The 19,584-nt window shown below is 51.1% G+C and overlaps 6 protein-coding genes across 6 annotated transcripts; 4 read left to right on the top strand and 2 right to left on the bottom strand.

Annotated features, from left to right (window-relative positions):
* Nucleotides 1-1,996: 1,996 nt before the first annotated feature.
* Nucleotides 1,997-4,490, top strand: BO79DRAFT_196244 (chaperonin-containing T-complex subunit CCT7; the record flags this gene model as incomplete). Its single annotated transcript, XM_025681186.1, has 6 exons — nt 1,997-2,243; nt 2,330-2,496; nt 2,605-2,941; nt 3,011-3,383; nt 3,451-4,112; nt 4,199-4,490. The coding sequence occupies 6 exons, from the start codon at nt 1,997-1,999 to the stop codon at nt 4,309-4,311; spliced, it is 1,899 nt and encodes a 632-aa protein (XP_025538982.1). The 3' UTR covers nt 4,312-4,490.
* A 1,086-nt stretch (nt 4,491-5,576) lies between these two features.
* BO79DRAFT_149239 (caspase family protein) lies at nt 5,577-6,984 on the top strand (the record flags this gene model as incomplete). Its single annotated transcript, XM_025678579.1, has 4 exons — nt 5,577-5,735; nt 5,808-5,856; nt 5,912-6,298; nt 6,347-6,984. 4 exons carry the CDS (start codon nt 5,577-5,579, stop codon nt 6,982-6,984), a joined length of 1,233 nt encoding a protein of 410 aa, XP_025538981.1.
* A 398-nt stretch (nt 6,985-7,382) lies between these two features.
* On the bottom strand, nt 7,383-8,865 carry BO79DRAFT_238177 (ribosome biogenesis TSR3 family protein). The gene is made up of 3 exons (XM_025684784.1): nt 8,554-8,865; nt 8,337-8,473; nt 7,383-8,273 (listed from the first exon to the last, which is right to left on the bottom strand). Exons 1-3 carry the CDS (start codon nt 8,805-8,807, stop codon nt 7,510-7,512), a joined length of 1,155 nt encoding a protein of 384 aa, XP_025538980.1. The 5' UTR covers nt 8,808-8,865; the 3' UTR covers nt 7,383-7,509.
* Nucleotides 8,866-9,082: 217 nt separating this feature from the next.
* BO79DRAFT_196236 (VHS domain protein) lies at nt 9,083-11,967 on the top strand. Its single transcript, XM_025681185.1, has 8 exons — nt 9,083-9,289; nt 9,394-9,481; nt 9,562-9,637; nt 9,730-10,023; nt 10,084-10,356; nt 10,417-10,804; nt 10,861-11,405; nt 11,493-11,967. Exons 1-8 carry the CDS (start codon nt 9,223-9,225, stop codon nt 11,691-11,693), a joined length of 1,932 nt encoding a protein of 643 aa, XP_025538979.1. The 5' UTR covers nt 9,083-9,222; the 3' UTR covers nt 11,694-11,967.
* Nucleotides 11,968-12,320: 353 nt separating this feature from the next.
* Nucleotides 12,321-12,620, bottom strand: BO79DRAFT_21414 (uncharacterized protein). Its single transcript, XM_025683227.1, has one exon. The coding sequence runs from the start codon at nt 12,538-12,540 to the stop codon at nt 12,385-12,387; it is 156 nt and encodes a 51-aa protein (XP_025538978.1). The 5' UTR covers nt 12,541-12,620; the 3' UTR covers nt 12,321-12,384.
* Nucleotides 12,621-14,536: 1,916 nt separating this feature from the next.
* On the top strand, nt 14,537-16,056 carry BO79DRAFT_21407 (uncharacterized protein). Its single transcript, XM_025683223.1, has 2 exons — nt 14,537-14,772; nt 14,831-16,056. Exons 1-2 carry the CDS (start codon nt 14,705-14,707, stop codon nt 16,032-16,034), a joined length of 1,272 nt encoding a protein of 423 aa, XP_025538977.1. The 5' UTR covers nt 14,537-14,704; the 3' UTR covers nt 16,035-16,056.
* The last annotated feature ends 3,528 nt before the right edge of the window (nt 16,057-19,584 follow it).

The following is a 19,584-nucleotide window of genomic DNA, read 5'->3' as shown; positions in this document are numbered from 1 at the left end:
TGATCACCTACATTGGGATCTGTTTCCGACTTTGGGCCGCCCTCCCTATACATCCATCAATAAAATAACGCATGATTTGCTGTTTAGGACTCTTCTGATTTGTCACTCTGGTTATGGGTCGGTGACGTTTGTACGGAAAGCACCTCTTTTGAGGGGACCCTCTATACAATTCAGCAATTAGTTGATATTCCGGATATTATCAGACATTGGATGTTCAGGTTATCCGCTGACCGAACCATAGTTGAGCACTCTAGTCGATAGATAAGCCCAGAAAAGGTCTATCGGACAAATGCGAGTTGCCTAGCTGAAAGCCTGATGAGAAAAGAACGCATTTAGTTGACTCGGGTCAAAGGAGATTAAAAGAGCACAACAAATTCAGGGGATAAACAGAATCACTAGGATGTATTGGTATATATTACGGATCTCGAGCTAGGAATCATAGCCATGGCCATGGACGTGGACGATACTCGCGCAGTGATTGTCCAGTGGCATTCCTCCCCACAATACGACGAAAGCCTCTTATGAGGAATCGGAAACCCCAAACAGATATAACTACGTCAATTTCAACTTGGGCAGTTTACATTTCTATCCGACAGGTACGATCAGTATCAAGGCATCTGCAACTTGACGCCTAGAACAGAGACGTCTCCCTATGTCGCGCAGATGAGCGTTTTACGTCGCATCCATTATCTCGATCTACTAAACAACAAGCATATGGATCTAGTTTTACTGAAAACAACAACCAGTATTCTGGGCTAAATTGCGCAAATGTCCGTGACTTCCCCTTCAAGTCCTGTCTCTAGATACTCCACTTTCCCCCCAAACCTGTGCCATATCCACTCCCTCCCCTGTTTAGCGGTCGCAGCTACTGCTGAACATTTTGCGGCGCTTCTCGAGAGATACTGTTTACTGTATATTATTGGCTTGGATAATTGGGTCGATCGGCAGGCTATTCCCAATTTATGGTCTAGACGATCGACTTCAGCTGTGGCCGCTTCAGCTGAGCCAGCCTAGGTAATCTCGGTTATGCATTACTTCTCTGTGCTCGAGACGCGTACAATGCGTCTCTACTATTTCTCACACGAACTTGAACTGAAACACACGGCTGGATATCTACCCTATACCTGCTCATATTTGGCTTCTGTTTGTTGGTTAGGGGTGATTGAGGGGAATCTGCGCTAAGGGTACACCACCCCTGTAGCCTTTGAACATGGGGTAGGGAGATGGCAAAGACCACGTCCATCGCCACCGGATATGATCAGTCTAGTAGTTGCGACACCCTGCATACAGACTGCCCTCAAGATCATTGTATCATGATGTGAGCATTCTGTAAGCGAGCTGGTGAGAGCTATAGTATTAGTTACCAACGCGGCAGACGTAATGCTACTCGAGGTTCCAGTGAGCATATGAGAGAATAATCAATGGCAATCGCGGGTTATCTCTTAAGAGTTACTTGTTCACTGTCGTGTGGATCATTTAGGATCTTAGTAGCGAGCACTACATATGAGATCCCATGCACTGTAGAGTGATAAGTAGTACTACTACTATCATCATCATCATAGTACTCAAAAGTCCCACCCCACCACTCTGCTACATATCTGAGCGGCTACTCGGATGTCATTATGATGGAATTAAATGACCATAGTAGTACATTGAAGAGAAACTCTATAGTGTTCATAACTCGAGTAATAGTGTTATACCAGCACCCCGGTCTAATGTCCCGAGAAAGTATTCTTGTCAAAGCTGTATTCGAATTATACTGGAATCTGGTGGGGTTCGAATGATTAGACCAGAGGAACGGTTCAGGGATGTGGTGGACGAAGTGGCCTCAGATGATGAGAAATCAACATTGTTCAGCAGATGGATATGAACACAAAGCAATACAATAATATGCTAGAAATAGTACATTTGATATAAGCCCATTATGAGAACTTTGTTAATGTCAAGGTAGTGTTTTTGAGGGGGAAACGCAGCAAATAGGGCTGCGGGGCGCGGCATGATTGGTCACCGCCTCCAGCACTGGAGAGTTTCGATCCCAAAGAAGCTCGGGGAAATTTTGGTCGAGCAGCGATATCGAACCCCCGACCAGCTAGGACACTCAGGGCCACGATCTCATCTTTCTATAGCCCCTTGTCCGTTGGCTCACAAACTCCCTTTTTCTCCGCCGTCTTTCCCTGAAATAATCTCATCAAAATGGCCTTCGCTGGCCAAGCACCCACGATCATCGTGCTCAAGGAGGGTCCGTCAACCCGCCCGCATTTGCATTGGCATCTGTGTGTCATCGCTGAGAGATTTTGCTGACTTCGTTGATTGTTCTCTTTTGTTTCAGGCACCGATACCTCCCAGGGCAAGGGTCAGATCATCTCCAACATCAATGCCTGTGTTGCCGTGCAATCCACGATCAAGAGCACTCTTGGTCCTTATGGAGGGGACCTGTTGATGGTGGACGGCAACGGTAGACAGACCATCACCAACGATGGAGCTACTGTGATGAAGGTGCGTCTAGAAACACACTCTCATATCTTTCCTTCGGAAGACTCCAGGCAATATTATTTCTATTTTATCCTACTTCGTGAGCTTACTTGTCCTTGTCTTCTGTTCTAGCTTCTCGATATCGTTCACCCCGCCGCCCGCATTCTCACGGACATTGCCCGCTCTCAAGATGCTGAGGTCGGCGACGGAACAACGTCGGTTGTCGTCCTCGCCGGTGAAATCCTGAAGGAAGTTCGCGAACTCGTCGAGCAGGGTGTCAGTTCACAGACCATCGTCAAGGGTCTACGGAGGGGAAGTGCGATGGCCGTCAACAAGATTAAGGAGATCGCCGTGGACGTGATTGAGTCTGCGGGAAGTGAGGAAAAGAAGGTTGAGACGCTCCGCCGTCTGGCCGGAACGGCGATGAACAGCAAGCTGATCAAGCGGAACTCGGAATTCTTCACCAAGAGTAAGGGGCTCCCCCCTATCCATGGGTACTGTGTTGTTCGTGGGAGCAGATGCTGACTAAATATCCTAGTGGTGGTGGATGCCGTGCTTTCGCTCGACCAGGACGACCTTAACGAGAAGCTGATCGGTGTGAAGCGGGTTACTGGTGGTGGTCTCCAGGAATCTCTGTTCGTTAACGGTGTCGCCTTCAAGAAGACCTTCTCGTACGCCGGTTTCGAGCAACAGCCCAAGTACTTCAAGGACCCCAAGATTGTCTGCCTGAACGTCGAGCTGGAGTTGAAGAGTGAGAAGGACAACGCCGAGGTGCGCGTCGAGCATGTGTCGGAGTACCAGGCCATCGTCGATGCCGAGTGGCAGATCATCTACAACAAGCTGGAGGCTATCTACAAGACCGGAGCCAAGGTTGTTCTCAGCAAGCTCCCCATCGGTGATTTGGCTACGCAGTATGTTCTCCCGCATTCTTTCCTGGCAATTGGTCTACATGCTTACTTTGTTTCTCTTCGTCTACAGATACTTTGCGGATCGGGACATCTTCTGCGCTGGTCGCGTTGCGGCCGATGATATGGATCGGGTCTGCCAGGCGACCGGAGCGGCTACCCAGTCGACCTGCAGCGACATCCAGGAACGTCACCTGGGTACCTGCGGTATTTTTGAGGAGCGCCAGATCGGTGGTGAGCGTTACAACCTCTTCTCCGAGTGCCCTAAGGCCAAGACCTGCACCCTTGTGCTGCGTGGTGGAGCGGAGCAGTTCATCGCCGAGGTCGAGCGCAGTCTGCACGATGCCATCATGATTGTCAAGCGCGCTCTCCGCCACACGACCATTGTCGCGGGTGGTGGTGCTACCGAGATGGAACTGTCCAGCTTCATGCACGGCTTTGCGGACCGCAACGTGCCCCACAAGCAGCAGGCGGTCGTCAAGGCGTTCGCCAAGGCCCTGGAGGTGATCCCCCGCCAGCTGTGCGATAACGCAGGTTTCGATGCGACGGATATTCTGAACCGGCTGCGGGTGGAGCACCGCAAGGGCAACGTCTGGGCTGGTGTCGACTTTGATCACGAGGGTGTTCGGGACAACATGGCGGCTTTCGTGTGGGAGCCCAGTCTGGTCAAGGTGAACGCCATTCAGGCGGCAGTGGAGGCTGCATGCTTGATCTTGAGTGTGGACGAGACGATCAGTGAGTACCCCAGTGATATAGTGTCATCCCTAAGCCCTATAGTATCCTTTAGGCTGACCGATGGTGATTTTCTTTTTCCCCTCCAGAAAACGAAGAGTCGGCCCAAGCTCAGGCCCCAACACGAGGCCTGCCGCCGGGTGCTGCCCAGCGGGCGCTTGGAGGAGGCCGCGGACGTGGCATGCCCCGACGTGGACGGTAAACGTCGGAAGACGAAGGATGGATTGGGATAGGTTGGAGGGAAGAAGAGAGGTACCACTAGTACAGTAAAACAAATTTCGAATCTCCCATAACTATAAAGGGGAAAATTTGAGTTGTTTATAATCAGTACTGCCTGAGGTGTCTGTTTTACTACCTACGTATGGAACTATTCATTCTTCGGTGTAGCAGGTTATTGCACAGTCACGTGGCAGCAAGCAGGAAACACGCAGGGATTGTGCATGATGGAAGATCTACTTTTTGTAGAGAATGGACGATTGGGAATTTTCTAGATGAGTGTTCTGGGCCCAAGGGGGTGGATAGGCAAGTCCGTGCTATTTAAGGTGTGGATCGGGGGGGGGGGAAGACATGAGGAATGCAGGAATTGGCTGGCTGTCTGAAATTGGGCATGTTCGTTTATTTGCTTATGGCAGAAGCAGAAAGCACAGGAGAGACAGACAGGGAAAAAGAGAACAAAAAAGGGATTCGGGGAGACCGAGGCATGCTTTGTTTTTCTGCGCCGGAGGGACCGAGTGGAAAAAGGAAGGAAGGATGGACGTGCGTCGTGCAGGGAGACCATTAACATATTAATTTAATTAGTCGTGCCTTTCCTCGAGGAGTAAGAATCGCCCATCAATTTTTACTTTTAGTTTTAGTTTCCCAGTGATTTGGGTCTTTATTATTACTTAGGTAGTATCTATCTACTACTACTTCTTCTGTATTGATTCTCCCCCTTCTTTCTCCCCGGTCCGGAACCCAATCGGCGCGATCCGCTCCACTGGCTTATGCTGCAAATCTGCCATCGGTTCCCCATCTGACTGACTGACTGACGCCTGCGCCTTTTCTTGTTCCTCCTCCATCCTTCCCTTCCACCTTTTCCCCCCCCATCATCCCTCCCGTTCACTCACCTCTTATTTGTCTGCTTCCTGCCGGCTTGCATCCCTATCCTCACATCAAACCTTCTTCTTGGTTTCACCTGATCTCTTTCCCTTCCCCTCCCTCCCCCCCTCCTCCTCCTCTTTCTTGTCAGACCATGTCCTACTATCCACCTTACTCGGGCCCGCCCGGGTACCCTCCGCAGCAATATTCCTATCCTCCGCAGCAGCAGAGCTATGGCTCCCCGCCCCAATATCAGCAGCCGTGAGACCTCCTTGCTTGCTCCCCTCGTGAGATTTTGTTCTTCATAAACTTTCAGTCTTTCTTCGGCCATCATAAAAATACAAAAGTCACTACTTCCAGACGTCGCGCTGACGTAGCTTTGGCAGACAGATGAATCCTCACCACTCACACCACCACTCGTCCTACGGGGGCGGTGGTTACCCCGGCCAGGCTTATCGCCAACAGCAGCCTCCCAGCAACCCTTACCCCTACAGCCAGCCCTCTCCTCAGCAGTACCAAGGATCGCAACCCCCTCAAAACGGATACAATGTATGTCTTGCATGATGCGTCGCGGTTCTGCATGTTGGTGGGTATGGGTGGAAGCTGACGTCGCTTCTCTAGGGTGGCTACCCTTCTGCCAGCCAAGGCCCGATGTATGGGGGCCGGCCAGGTATGTCACTCCGATGTCTTGTGCAAGCTTCTATCCCAACTGACGCCTCTATTAGGTATCGCCGATGTTTACCATAACTCCTACAACCAAGGCAACCACAGCGCCCCTCCGCCGCCGCCCAGCGAACCCGTCAGCTTCGGCCAAGGCGCGCCGCAGGGTTACAACTTCCAGTACTCGCGCTGCACGGGCAAGAGAAAGGCGTTGCTGATCGGTATCAACTACTTTAACCAGAAGGGCCAGTTGCGCGGATGTATCAACGATGTCAAGAACATGTCCACCTACCTAAACCAGAACTTTGGTTACGCTCGCGAAGACATGGTTCTCCTGACGGATGATCAACAAAATCCCATGAGTCAACCCACCAAGGCTAACATTCTTCGGGCTATGCACTGGCTCGTCAAGGATGCCCAGCCGAACGATTCGCTCTTCTTCCACTATTCTGGTATACCCTCCTCATAACCCCGATTTGCTGGACTGGGTCTGACAATAGCAGGACATGGTGGACAGACGCCTGATCTCGACGGTGACGAGGACGATGGATACGACGAAGTTATCTACCCGGTCGATTTCCGGGCTGCCGGCCACATTGTCGACGATGAGATGCACCGGATCATGGTCAAACCGCTGCAGCCGGGTGTCCGACTGACGGCTATCTTCGACTCCTGTCACTCGGGTTCCGCACTCGACCTGCCCTACATCTACTCGACCCAGGGTATCCTCAAGGAACCCAACTTGGCCAAGGAGGCGGGCCAGGGCCTGCTGGGTGTGGTTTCGGCTTACGCGCGTGGCGACATGAGCGGCATGATGTCGACGGCCGTTGGGTTCTTCAAGAAGGCGACCAAGGGCGACGAGGCGTACGAGCGCACCATCCAGACCAAGACCAGTCCAGCCGACGTTATCATGTGGTCCGGCAGCAAGGACGACCAGACCAGTCAGGACGCCCAGATCGCCGGCCAGGCTACCGGCGCCATGTCCTGGGCCTTTATCAGCGCGCTTCGCAAGAACCCGCAGCAGAGTTACGTCCAGCTGCTAAACAGCATCCGAGACGAGTTGTCCACCAAGTATACGCAGAAGCCGCAGCTGAGCTGCAGCCATCCCTTGGGTAAGCAGTCGCCTGTCGCTTCGTGATTAGGAAGATGGAATTTTCTGACGGAATCATTTAGACGTGAATGTGCTCTATGTTATGTAAATAGTTGCTTTGTAATTTTGCGGGGTGCTTGCAGGGGGTAGTCATTTCTCTTCATTCGGAATAGGGCAAAAGGGTTTCAGTCAATCTATTGTTTACTTTCTTACTCTTCCTTTCCCCCTCCTCGCTAAGCATGAGATGGTTATGATGGCCTTGATATGTCTGAGATGCCTCGTTATGCTTTGCATGCATTGTATGTGGCTGGGACGGGGACAGCAATGAACGGGATGGGGTTGGTTTTCGCTGTTTATATTGAAGAAAAAGAAAGACTGATAAATCAACGTCAATCGATCAACAAACTACTACTCAATCCATCCATAATAGTAAATCTCATCACGGTATCATTCATTATATTCATGCCCTATTTGTTTATATGTACCCATCATGAGATGCATGCTCATATCATAACTTTTGTAACGTCCAAATCCATTCCAATACCATCCCAATGAGAAAAAGGATCCATCCCACTACCACCTCTTCGGCGCATCCACCACCGTCCTGGAAAACGACGCACTAAACGTCTCCTTCTCCTTCTTCTTCTGCGCCGCAATAATCCCCGTCCGATCCGTCACCGGCGTCGCATTGATAATACTATCAAACGCCTCATCCTCACTCCCCTCCGCGGACCCAGACTCAGCATCCGAATCCTCCAACGGCCTCGACTTCGCCCCTTCCTCCTCCGGTCTCGCAATCTTCTCTGGCTGCGGCTTATCCGAAGCCGAGGGGTTCTGGAACGACTTGGAATTCAGAATCTTAGCTCGAATAGCAGCCATTTGTTCTTCCTCTTCTGAGTCGTCTGATATCGCAAAGGGGTCTTTATCTTCCTCTTCCTCTTCCTCCTCTTCTCCCTCATCTTCATGATTGTCTTTGTCCTTGTCCGACCCCGAACCCTCCTCCTCGGAATCAGACTCCGCCCTCCGATTCGTATTCCCCACCGTCCAAATATCGTCTGCGCCGCCCGCGGCCCGACTCTCCTCATATTCCCGCTCGATCTTGGCGAGCCATTCCTCCTCGGCGCGCTTGATTTCGTCTTCGTCGGCGCAGGCGGCGTACCGTTTGAGTAGTTTTCCGTTGATTTCTAGGAAGGCTTCGCCGTAGCGGAAGGGTTTGAGGACTTGACGGGCCCAGTCTTCGTGGCCGCAGATGCAGAAACAGGCGGCTAGGGCTTCGACGCAGTTTAGGCGCCAGGGTTTGCCGTAGTTGACTGTGTTGGCGGCGATGAGGTAGGGTACTATTTTTCATTCGGTGTTAGTGTTGTTGGTGGTGTGGGTATTGGTTGTAAGTTGGGGCATACAGAGTCGTTCGCATTTTCCTCCGATTCGCGACCAGGGCACTTCCTTCACTCGCACCCAGGAACATTCTACTACTGCGGCACCGAATTGTTCGAGGAGATCTTTGTCGGCCGGGGAGATAATCTTCTTTGCGTTGGGACTGGAGGGATGTGATGTGAGTGTTAGCGATTGGGAGTTCTCTGTGAGTCTTTTGTGTAGAGGGTATGGGTGACAACGTACGAGACAATTACACCCGGGAATCGCTGACCGATCTGCAGCTCGCGCATCAGACCAAAGTTCATCAATCTCTTCCCTGAGCAGCGCTTGGGATCACAGTGACCCAGATCCCAGCAGGCGGCTTTGAAGGGAGGTCTGGAGGGGCGGTCGGCATCATCGGCGTCAGGGTCGGCGGGATCGCGGCGGGGAGGACGGGGACCCTTGGAGGAGAATTTCTTGCCTCCTCGAGCGAAGTTGTCTTTTTTATGGCGGACCATGGTGGATATGTCTTGTTGTTGATATTGTTGATATTGTTGTTTTGAGTGACAGTGGAGGTGATTGAAGGACTGCGGAAATTTATTAAAGAGGGGAAAGTTGAAAGATGACGGCGGGCGCCACACGTGGAGTGGGAAAACGAACTAGTAAAGCCAGCCAGCCAGCGGGAGTCAGTGATTCGGGCAAGTAAACCAAGTCGGTTGGTTCCATTTCGAGCTACTAACTTAACTCATCCCCTCTCTATCTCTCTCGCTCTCTCACTCTGTTGTCTCCGGTCCTTTCCCCTCACTCTCCGCCCTGAGTCCCAGTCCTGTTCGACTGACTCCCTTTTATTTCAATTGTGCTATTTACTTTCTCTCCCCCCTTTCTCCATCTTACACATAATCCGCCGTCACCCTGGAGGCCGCTTCAGCACGCATGGCAGCGAGGGACCGTTTCGGTGCCTACGCTGAGCCGGGCTTAACACCGCTGCAACGGGCTGTTCGTACGTCACCCCTGTTCTTTTTGTCCCTCCCCAAAAGCAACACACACACCAATACATAATTGTTTTGAGTTTTTGGTTGGCTAAATATTTACGGACTCTTACAGGAAATGCCTGCGACTTGTCGCACTACGAACCCAACCTCGCCCTGAATCTTGAAGTGGCCGATCTGATCAACTCCAAGAAGGGCAATGCGTGAGTTGCTAATTTACTACTGTGTCGCGTTCACCGACCCGCGCCGTTAAACTAACCCACTCAACCCTCCACCCTTCTAGACCTCGCGAAGCTGCCTTCGAAATCGTCCATCTAATCAACTCGCGGAATCAGAATGTGGCGTTACTAGCATTGGCGGTAGGCTTTTGTCCAGATATATCGAATGGAGCTTAGATGTGCCTGAATGCGGGGCTAACATTCCACCCCTGCGACTTTTGTCACCCGTTTAGCTTCTCGACATCTGCGTCAAAAATTGCGGTTACCCATTTCACCTCCAGATTAGCACCAAAGAGTTTCTGAATGAGCTGGTTCGTCGATTCCCCGAGCGCCCGCAGCTGCGGCCGACTCGGGTGCAACATCGCATCCTCGAGTCCATTGAGGAGTGGAGACAGACGATCTGCCAGACGTCGCGGTACAAGGAGGATCTAGGCCATATTCGTGATATGCATCGGCTATTACTCTACAAGGGTTATGTGTTTCCGGAAATTCGCCATGAGGATGCGGCCGTCTTGAACCCGAGTGATGTGCGTGATCCCGCCCCCACTGGTTCTAGGGAGTGTTGCTGACTAGGGGTATTTTAATAGAACCTGCGGTCTGCGGAGGAAATGGAGGAGGAGGAGAAAGAGGCCCAGTCGGCTAAATTGCAGGAGCTGATTCGTAGGGGTACGCCTGCGGATCTGCAGGAGGCTAATCGTCTGATGAAGGTCATGGCCGGGTACGACAACAGACACAAGACTGATTACCGGGCTAAGGCGGCGGAAGAGGTCGCCAAGGTGCAGCAGAAGGCGAAGATCTTGGAGGAAATGCTACAGAGTCACCAGCCTGGTGACCCGGTCGCGGAGGGTGATGTGTTTGAGGTAAGCTTGGGGGTGCGCGCTAGGTCTCGTTTGATTGTCAACTGACTGTCGGGTTGCTAGGAACTGGCCGGGGCGCTGCAGAGTGCCCATCCCAAGATCCAGAAGATGTGTGAGGAGGAGTCGGATGATCCGGAGGCGGTTCACAAGTTGCTCGAGATCAATGACAGCATACACCGGACCATTGAGCGGTACAAGCTCGTCAAGAAGGGCGACTGGGAAGCCGCCACACGGATCCCCAAGGGCACACTGGGCACGACAACAGGTGTATCGAAGAACGCGAACAACCAGCTGTCGCTTATCGACTTCGACCCGGAACCTCCTGCCAGTGCCAGTACCAACGGCAACGGTGCGCCGGCCGCGACCGGAGGCAATTCATTGGAGAACGACTTGCTGGGGCTGTCGATAGATGAGCCCGCTCCGGCTGTGGGTGGTATTTCGTTAGGACCATGTAGGAGATATCTGCTGCTGACATGAACGATTTGACATGGCTAATGCTCGTGCTAGCGATCACGACCACTGCTACACCGCCAGTGCCGCAGGCTCCTGCTGGATTCAAGCCGAACTACGACATCTTGTCCTCGCTGGGCAGCTCTTCTCAACCGCCATCGCAGTCAGCCACTCCGGTGCCAAGCGCACGACCCCAGAGCATTGTCGCGACGCCCACTCCCCCACCGGCTGTCGACCCATTCGCTTCGCTGGTATCCGCTAGTCCCCGGCATGCCAGTCCCCTCCCGTCTGGAGGATCTGCAGCCGGCCATGCAGCCGCTGGGGGGTCCCTGCTCGATCTGGCAGGAAGCGGACCGACGCAACCGGTTGGCAGCAGCGGCAAGGCGGCGGAGGAGGACGAATGGAACTTTGCATCGTCGCTGCCGGAGAGCAACACACTACCGAGCACCAACCGAGTGTCGGTATTGAATTCGGCGCTCCGAATTGAATTTGTGGCGCGACGACACCCCCAGCAGTCGCAGCAGATCCATGTGGTGGCCCTGTTTTCGAACGGCACGAGCCAGCCACTGAACGAACTACACTTCCAGGTGGCTGTGGAGAAGGTGAGTCGTAAAGTTCCGCCCGCTTCCCTTCGGACAGGGCACGGAAACCAACGGACAGAAGAGGAAGAAGCTAAACAATTCCCACAGGCGTACACGTTGCAGCTCCGCCCGCAGTCCGGGCGGGACATTGGACCGCTGCAGAACAACGGAGTGCAGCAGGAGATGCTCATCTCCGGGGTAGCAGGGGGCAAGGGCAACTCGATCAAGATGCGGTACCGAGTGTCATACCGGGTGGGCAGTGAGCACAAAGAGGAGCAGGGGATGGTGCCGTCGTTGGGTATAGCCTGATTTGATAACTTTCCATTACTTACACTTTTTGTCGGACAGGATTTAGTCTCCCTTCTTTGATCCCCTCTTCCCCCCCACACCTCCTCTTTCTTCTCTTCTCCACCGTGTTTGATGAGAGAGGAAGAGGGGATTGTTTGAAAGTGTGATTGATAGCTTTTCTTCTCTTGCTAGCTAGCCCTGCATAGTTGCCTGCCGTTGTGTGTGGATGATTTAGTGTTTTCTTTTTTTCCCCCTTTATGCCGTGTATACCAACTCAAGCAAGTTTGACAGCCCGCCCCCAACCTACACCAACTCCTCCTCAGATAGGTAGTAAGTAGTAAGTAGTAGCATAGCTAGTTAGTAGCTTCCTATGTCCAAAGGAACTTAACCAAGTAATGCACAAAACAAAAGACAAAAGACAAAAGACAAACCAATTGTCCCTGTATTGTCACACCCAATCCAATCAATAATCCATCCATTATCACCATCCATCCATCCATCAATCCTACATTGTATGCATTGCATGCACACATCCAAGCAACACACCCATGTTTCCCTCCCCCTCGCCCGACCGGACTCACGGACCAAACGCCCCCCATCCCCCCCGTCTAGAACCAGCCTACCTTCCCACCACCACATGTGCTGGCCCTCTAAACTAAGTAACTTAACCTAGGTACTGGGTTTTCTTCCTTCCTTCCCACCACCCTGGGTGTCAATGTAAATTCTTCCCCCCTAGCTGCAGCCACACAACGACGAAAGCCAAGCCTACCCAAGGGACAGGGATTGGACGAAGGAGGAACATGGCACTGGCAACAAACATCATATCCCGCGAGTCAGTCCACAAGTTCCCCGGGGTGTGTGGTACCATGTTCTGTGTAGGTACGTATGGTACGTATGTGGGGTTACGCCTCTTCCATCTCTCTGTGTGTGTGTCTATGTCTCTTGTGGCGAAAATAGGGGGGCGAGGGGCGAGGGGCGAGGGGCGAGGGACAGGGGACGGGGGCTAGCTATATTGCATGAGTTGGATGTATGGGTGGGTGGATGGATGGATGGCGGCAGAAGCCGATGCGGAAACTAGGAGTAGAACGGAAGAGGAAGAGGGAAGGGGACTTGGATTTGAGAGAGGCTAGATGTCGAAGAGGTCTAGGTATACAAGGCAAGGCGATGGTGTGCTGGAAAGGGAAAGTAGACGAGCATGCCCAGGAGTACCTTAGTGTGTCCGAGGTTGTTGCTGGGCAAGTGGTCTAAGTACCTGGGTAAGGGGGTAAGGGGATTTACGAGATGGGCAGCTGGAAGGAGAGGAGAGGGGGGGGATTGTACCTGGGGTTTGGGTAGGTGGCGTGGCGGTGGCTACGGGGGTTTTAGTTTGGGTGGTGGTTGTTATCCAGACTTGATTCCGTGGGTTGAGAAGTGGTCTGTACGTCCTGTATGGAGGGATGGGGAGGGTGTACTTAGGGGAGGCGATTAGATTATGAAGGTATTTACTTTTTCAGGTCAAAGTAAGTTGAAGTAGGTATGGGTGATAATGTCTATGTTTGTTGTTTAAGCGAAGTGTCCTAAGATCTTGGCGATGGTCTTGCTTGCTGCTCTGCTGCTGTTTTAATCTAATCTAATACTTACTTATTGGATTGCTATTTGTTGTCTGCGGAGTGAGATAGGTTGATCCACACAGACAAGGTAGAGGAATTCCCAGATTAGGTATGCGTTAGGACGATTGAAAAATAGATCCACATCCTTGTCTACTGTTGATCTCGCTGTTAATCGGTCTAATAATGTCCGTGTGTACTGGGGAAAGATAGTAGGAGAGAGATTGTGGCTTGGACTGAAGATCTGGCAGGTGGAGGCAGATGGGAAGATCAGCGGTGGAGAGAAGCAAAATTGAAATGGTTAGTGGTGGTACTTAGTGGTGGTGGTGAAAGTTACGAGGCCGAACAAATCCCCGATGTTCCTACAGTAGCGCGTATGCTCGGATTACGGGCGAAAACCCGCGCATCTGTCACTCTACCCGATACGGTAATGATAACCAGTTGTGGCCAATCACACGGTAAGATCGGACCTGGCCGATCTCTGCACTAGTTTAGGCTGTCCGGCTCGTACTACTTAGTACTAGTGTATCTAGTAAGATTCTCGTACGGTATAGGAGTTACTGGGAGGTACTTTCTCGCTGGCAATGATACTGACAAGATACCTGCTAGCGACTTCATACCTGGCATTGGCAAGATCGATCGTGTTTCCCCATCACGAGGATCATCCTGGGCAAACGATGTCTCCGCTTCGTGTGTAGCTCCCCCCCTCCCTCGATCTGCTTATCTCCTCTCGAAGTACCTATGCTCCTCTCCTCTTCTCCCCATCTCATCTTCTTGTTTTCTCGTTTGCTTATCTTTATTCGCTTTTCTTTTCATCGACTAACATTGTCTGCTACTTCCTTCCTCAATTCCTCTGGTTACTCTGGAAAATGGTTCCGGTTCGCTCCTAGTCCTCCCCTGCTAGTCACCCACTTCAGACTTCCGCTCTTCCATGGGATCCAGTCTCCTCCCATGTCTGAGTCCCGGCTCTGCAAGAACCTTGCACTGTCGCTCGTTCCATGGTTCCATCAGAGCCTGACTTTTGGTCGGCCCTTGTTTCGGCGACCCAGACTTGCCCCAGCACTGGATATCTCGTCTAGACTCGGCCCTTGGCTGGCTGAGCTGTTGTGACCTGACAGCTAAACTTCGCTGCTTGAACCACTCCCGGTGTCAACTTTACTGACGCTCTGCTCACTGTTGGATGCCCCTCCTTGGCTGCCGTTATTTCTAACAGCTGCCATTTTATTTAACTTCAACCCCCCGTCTTTTTCTGTCCCTTCCCTTCTATTATCGTTATCTTGTGTACAAGGCGTGGTGAAACATCTTCCTCTTTCCTCAACATACTACTGCCGATCTTGCAGTCATCTGCTCCGTCTCACTGCTTACGCACGCCGCGCCACACATCACACCATACTGCCTTAACTGCCACACTGCTTTCCCCGTCACTGTCCGCTACACTCACTCACGATGGGCTCTCCCGCCATCGATGTGGATGTTTGTCCCAATCCCCGCACAAAGGAGGAGAACCAGGAACGGTAGGCTATCTATTTGGCCACTATTTCTCTGCCTGCAAGCCCGCTGACGAGAAAACAGTGCCTTCATAGCCGCCTCCCGTCGTAAAGACCGCAGCTTAGATGCTCGCGTGGAATCGGCCAACCGGGCCTCCAGTCTGCACAAGCAGCGGACCGGCAAGGCTCTCCTCATCAGTCGGGAAATTGTTGAACGAGAGGCCATGTACGAAGAGGTCGATGACCGCTACCAAGAGAAAATCAACCGCATGCTGCATGCTCAGTCGATGCAGCTGCAAACCGAGTTCAACCGCAATCTTATGGCGGCTTTTGCGAACCGTCCTAGTGCTCTGCACCAGCGTCGGGCCAGCTCCCAACTCAACCCGCGGGCGTCTCTCAACGGCATCCGCAAGATGAGTCTGGACTTGTCTGGGCTTCGTGCCTCTGTCTCCGACGGTATGAGCACCGGACCAATGACTAGCCCGTTGGCACCACACCAGGGTAGCTATGTGCTTTCCCCCACATACGACGGAAATTCCCAGTCGCCGTCGTATCCCAGCGTCGTCCCCGCGTCGTCGGGCCAACTACCATCCTACCTCACCCAGACCGCGGGCGGACCCACCTGGCCGGCGCAGCTGAACGGGCCGCAGCCCATGCGATCGCCTTGGACAGGAGGTTTCGTGTCGCCGGTGCAGCAGGTCCCGGCCACTACGATGGGCGAAATGGGCGCCATGCCGGTTCGTCAGTTCCGGGACCGCATGGGTTCGGCGCCGGTCATTCCCGTTCACGCGATGCCTTCCCCCTTGCTTGCAACTCCCGCGGCGTCTAGCAACAGCAGTGCTACGGTGCCTCCCACAACAACAACGTCGTCCTCGTCCTCAACGGTGTCGGCCGGTCCTCGACCGGCCCACCCGATGTACCAGCACACTCGAGTCCGGTCGGAGCCTGGCCAAGCTCTGCGGACGCAAAGCTTAGCCAACCTGTCTCAGCTCAACTCTCCACCAGGCATGCCGATGGATTCCACAGAGCCAGTGCCGACACCAGACTTGTGTCCGACGCCCAGCACACCACAGTCCCCCACATCGACAGGGCAGGACCCGGGTCTTTGGGGGCTAGACCTGAACAAGGACGAGGGGGTGATGGGATACGCACAGGAGCACCATATGGATCCTGACTATGAAGATTTCAGCCGGTTCGCATTTGGGCTGGGCAGTGGTCCCCAGCTGCCGGAATCGGAAACGGCGTTTGATGAATTTTTTACCATGGAGGATTTTCCCGTCAGTGCATGAGTACCCTATACGTTTGAGTGATTACTTTGCTCTAAACTATGTTTTAGTATTGATTTATTTTCTTCCTTTCTTTTGTCTGTTTATTATTGTTACTGCTACTACTTCCTTTGGGCGGGGACTTGCTGGCTTGGTTGGTGTCGTGTGTACGAGGGGAGACAATACCCGGGAGAGCGGCGTTGACCAGGTGATTCATAGCGAATGCTATACCTTTGCTTAACTTGACATTTTTTCCCTTGGGTTGGTAGAAATTCAGCCATCTTCGTAACTTCACCCTCCTCCAAACCCCAACAAACAAACTTCAGGGCCAGATAAGTGGACCCCCACCGTCCTGAGCTATCTAGCTAGACCGGGTGAAGCTCTTCAAGCTCCAGGGAACCTGGTGGGTGGAGAATTTGGAGATGAGGTTACATTTCCGCAAACAGCGAACACGAATGCATCGATTTTCCTGAACATAGTCCAGGACCCGTTCGACCACCTGGAACTTATAATTATAAATTAGTGGAAATGAAAGAAAATTTTCTTCAGTTTGCAAAAAAAAATCCCGCGGCATTTATATTTTCTCAGCGAGATGATGATGCATCATAATGGCTTAATAGTTATAATACGAGTTACACAAAGAAAAAAAAACCCCCCTAAGAACTTAGATGAAGAAATGGTTTATGAGGACATAGGGTGATCATAATGTAGTTAGTGTACTTAGTAGCTTTTTTGTTGGGTTATCTGATGCGGGTGATAGTAATAGGAATGAAAATAAAATAAAATATGAGACAAATAAATGAAATAGTGAGTATCAGCTGAGTTGGAATTTAGTGATTGAGTGAGTGACATGGGAGCTACGTCCGTAGTTACTACGAAGTCAGTCAGGTCTATAGTAGTTACTAGTAATAAGGATGGATTGGAGGGGAGTTTACTCTCCAGATAGATAGATTGGTTACTACTATAGTTAGTAGGTAATAGGTAGGTAGAACACGCCGTTTTAGCCGATACTAGCCATCCACTCATATCTCTTTACCCAGCCGGGATTTCCGTCTGTTATTGTTTTTGATTTTCTTTTTGTTTTTGTCATGGTGGGTGTCGACATGCTGACATCTGGGGGAGGGAGCTAGGGGCTGGGCTAGGGGCCAGCTGAGGGAATTTGGTAAGGGTGATGGGAGATGCGCGGTTTACTGTTGAGTTTATTTCTTCATTTATTGTGATGGTGATTCGGCTTGGTTGGTCTGTTTGGTATGGGATCTACATTAGAGCTTGGTGGGCTAGATGAGGTTGGATGAGATGAGTAGTGGGATACTATATTACTCAGGTAGTTAGTTGCAGCTATACTCATAGTATAATAATTAAAGAAGAGGTGAGGAGGAAGTAATTCCCTCACTACTCTCATGATATTTGCTGGTAAAGTTCTTCCCTTCTTCTATGCCCAAGAATCTTTGCACAAGCAGTGTGTATAGAAAACCGCCTCCGCCACCAATAAAGTCTGTCAGTCCACACACACACCCTGCCTTCTAAGTAGAGAGAAAAGTAAAGAGAGAGAGCTTGTGTGGGTCTCTCCCATTCCCTACCCCTCTTTTCTTTCCCTAAACCTATACTATAGAGAGTAAAGGTACGTACGTACGTAGTCAAATATAGCCCTTGATCGACCAAAACTAAACCAACAGACCAGCCTCGAATCACGAGAATCATACAAATTAAGTTGTTAGTTAGTTTAACGTTATTAGTGTGGAAACATCATGTGGGAAAAAAAGATCGGGAAGGTGATCTGCATTTACTAGTTTTTTTGCAGAAATGCAAGTCATTTTCTCACTCAATCACTCACTCACAACAATTTGCAAATAATAAGCAGAGAATATTATTAATTGATTGGTTTGTGGGTTTCCCTTTTTTTTTTTAGTGTGGATACTTACGGAGTTCCGCTTGGTCTGTGCTACGTACTTTGAACTTGAATTAACGCACTAGTCCTGGTTAGGAAAAGCCGGGAGGCGATGATTGAACCTTGAATAGTTACTGTACTTTTTGACTTTTTCAATGACTTTTTCGAACTGTTAGGAGGAATCGGGTTAGGGCGGGTGTAACTTAACTTACTGGTGCTGGGTAGGTTCAGGTTCGGGTGATTGGGTTCCTTGGATCTTTCTCTCTCGCTCACTCTCTCGTCTCTCTCTGTGTGCTTTTGCTGAGGTACGGTACTGGTGTAGAATTCGGTCTGTCCCTCTGTTTTGTTGTCTGTGAGTTCAATAAGTGAAGAAGAGTTTATTTGTAGGTTGAGTTCAAGGAGTAGATGCTTTCAGAATACAACATCTCCTTCTTATGAGTATACTCTATACTTCCTGTCTTTACCTTCACTCACCACTCACCACTCAATCCATCTACAGAACTTTGAGTAAAACCCCTCTAACCTGTCCTACTCCTAGTTACTACATACCACACTCCCTCACTACTACTACCATCAACCCACATAGAAAGTGAACCCTACAGTAGTACTATACTACCAAAGCAAGCAAGCAAGCATCTCCTCACCCGTAAATACACTCCCACCCAAAAACCCACACCCAACATGGAAGTATTTTCCGTCTCGGCTAACACCACCCACTACCCATTCCCGATTTTAGCAGTATCCTGGAGGTGGGATGGAAACCAGCTACCCGATTTACATGAAATAGGGATTGGGAATGGGCCTGTCAAGACCCAGGCTATTCACTAACTAAACAGAGTAACTGGGTTCATCTGTCGCTTTTTGCTACTACCGTTGTTGTTGTGGGCTGGGTCTGGCTACGGACATCCGGCCGATCTCCCATTTCACAGTGGAGTTCAAAAAAAAAAAAAAAAAACTGAAAGTCTAGAACTTGGGAGCTCCCGGATAGTTGATAGCCCGAAAGAGGGGGGGGGGGGGGGAGGAGTTGGAGCTGGTGTGGAGTTGGGGGTATGTGGGTGGGTGATCATGATGGCTTGCTCCAGAGATTAAGAGGGATTGGATTTGGATTTGTGTAACGTGTTCTGGGTAGCTTGATTGCTTGATTGCTTACATCAGGGTTGTTGAGTAGCTACTAGCTACTAGCTAGTTAGCTATGTAGATAGGTAGATGGAGATGAAATGAATATACTAGGATGACTTACTTCCTGTCCCTGCCAAGTGCCAAGTAACATTTCACACATGGCAGATAATACTACTTAAGGTACTACCTACACAATAATACTAATAGTAAAGTGTAAGAAGAATAGGTAGATAGATAGTAGGCACCGCCACTCCCACCCCTCCTCAACCAAGTCTACCCTAACCCTCACACACTCCGGAAATACTTACATTCCCCCTACCAGTACTAACCTCAAATCTAACCCTCTCCTCCAGCCCAATCTAGACCAATCCACGCTTTCCCATCCAGGTATAACACCCTCCTATTGGCCTTTTTCCACCCAACTTAACTAACGGATCGCCTCCGTCCGCATTTCCATAGTACCATCACCCCCAAGTTAGTAGGGAGAGCGAGCGAGCGGGTCTCGGGGATGGCCGGGCCCCGCTTTTCATCTACTAGTAAGTAGTGATCTCTGCAGTTCATAACTGA

The sequence above is a fragment of the Aspergillus costaricaensis genome (assembly GCF_003184835.1).
Source record: "Aspergillus costaricaensis CBS 115574 unplaced genomic scaffold BO79scaffold_18, whole genome shotgun sequence".
Taxonomy (NCBI): domain Eukaryota; kingdom Fungi; phylum Ascomycota; class Eurotiomycetes; order Eurotiales; family Aspergillaceae; genus Aspergillus; species Aspergillus costaricensis.
Note: the sequence above shows the minus strand (reverse complement) of the source record. Positions and strands in the feature narration are given on the sequence as shown.

Excerpts from the sequence above, each read along its gene's own strand:
- BO79DRAFT_238177 (XM_025684784.1), bottom strand. The coding sequence starts at position 8,807 with ATGGTCCGCCATAAAAAAGACAACTTCGCTCGAGGAGGCAAGAAATTC. Across the intron at positions 8,474-8,553 it reads TTCCCGGGTGTAATTGTCTC|TCCCAACGCAAAGAAGATTA; the intron begins GTACGTTGTCAC and ends ACATCCCTCCAG. Across the intron at positions 8,274-8,336 it reads AGGAAAATGCGAACGACTCT|TACCCTACCTCATCGCCGCC; the intron begins GTATGCCCCAAC and ends AATGAAAAATAG.
- BO79DRAFT_196236 (XM_025681185.1), top strand. The coding sequence starts at position 9,223 with ATGGCAGCGAGGGACCGTTTCGGTGCCTACGCTGAGCCGGGCTTAACA. Across the intron at positions 9,290-9,393 it reads ACCGCTGCAACGGGCTGTTC|GAAATGCCTGCGACTTGTCG; the intron begins GTACGTCACCCC and ends GGACTCTTACAG. Across the intron at positions 9,482-9,561 it reads AACTCCAAGAAGGGCAATGC|ACCTCGCGAAGCTGCCTTCG; the intron begins GTGAGTTGCTAA and ends CCACCCTTCTAG.
- BO79DRAFT_21414 (XM_025683227.1), bottom strand. The coding sequence starts at position 12,540 with ATGGTACCACACACCCCGGGGAACTTGTGGACTGACTCGCGGGATATG.
- BO79DRAFT_21407 (XM_025683223.1), top strand. The coding sequence starts at position 14,705 with ATGGGCTCTCCCGCCATCGATGTGGATGTTTGTCCCAATCCCCGCACA. Across the intron at positions 14,773-14,830 it reads AAGGAGGAGAACCAGGAACG|TGCCTTCATAGCCGCCTCCC; the intron begins GTAGGCTATCTA and ends ACGAGAAAACAG.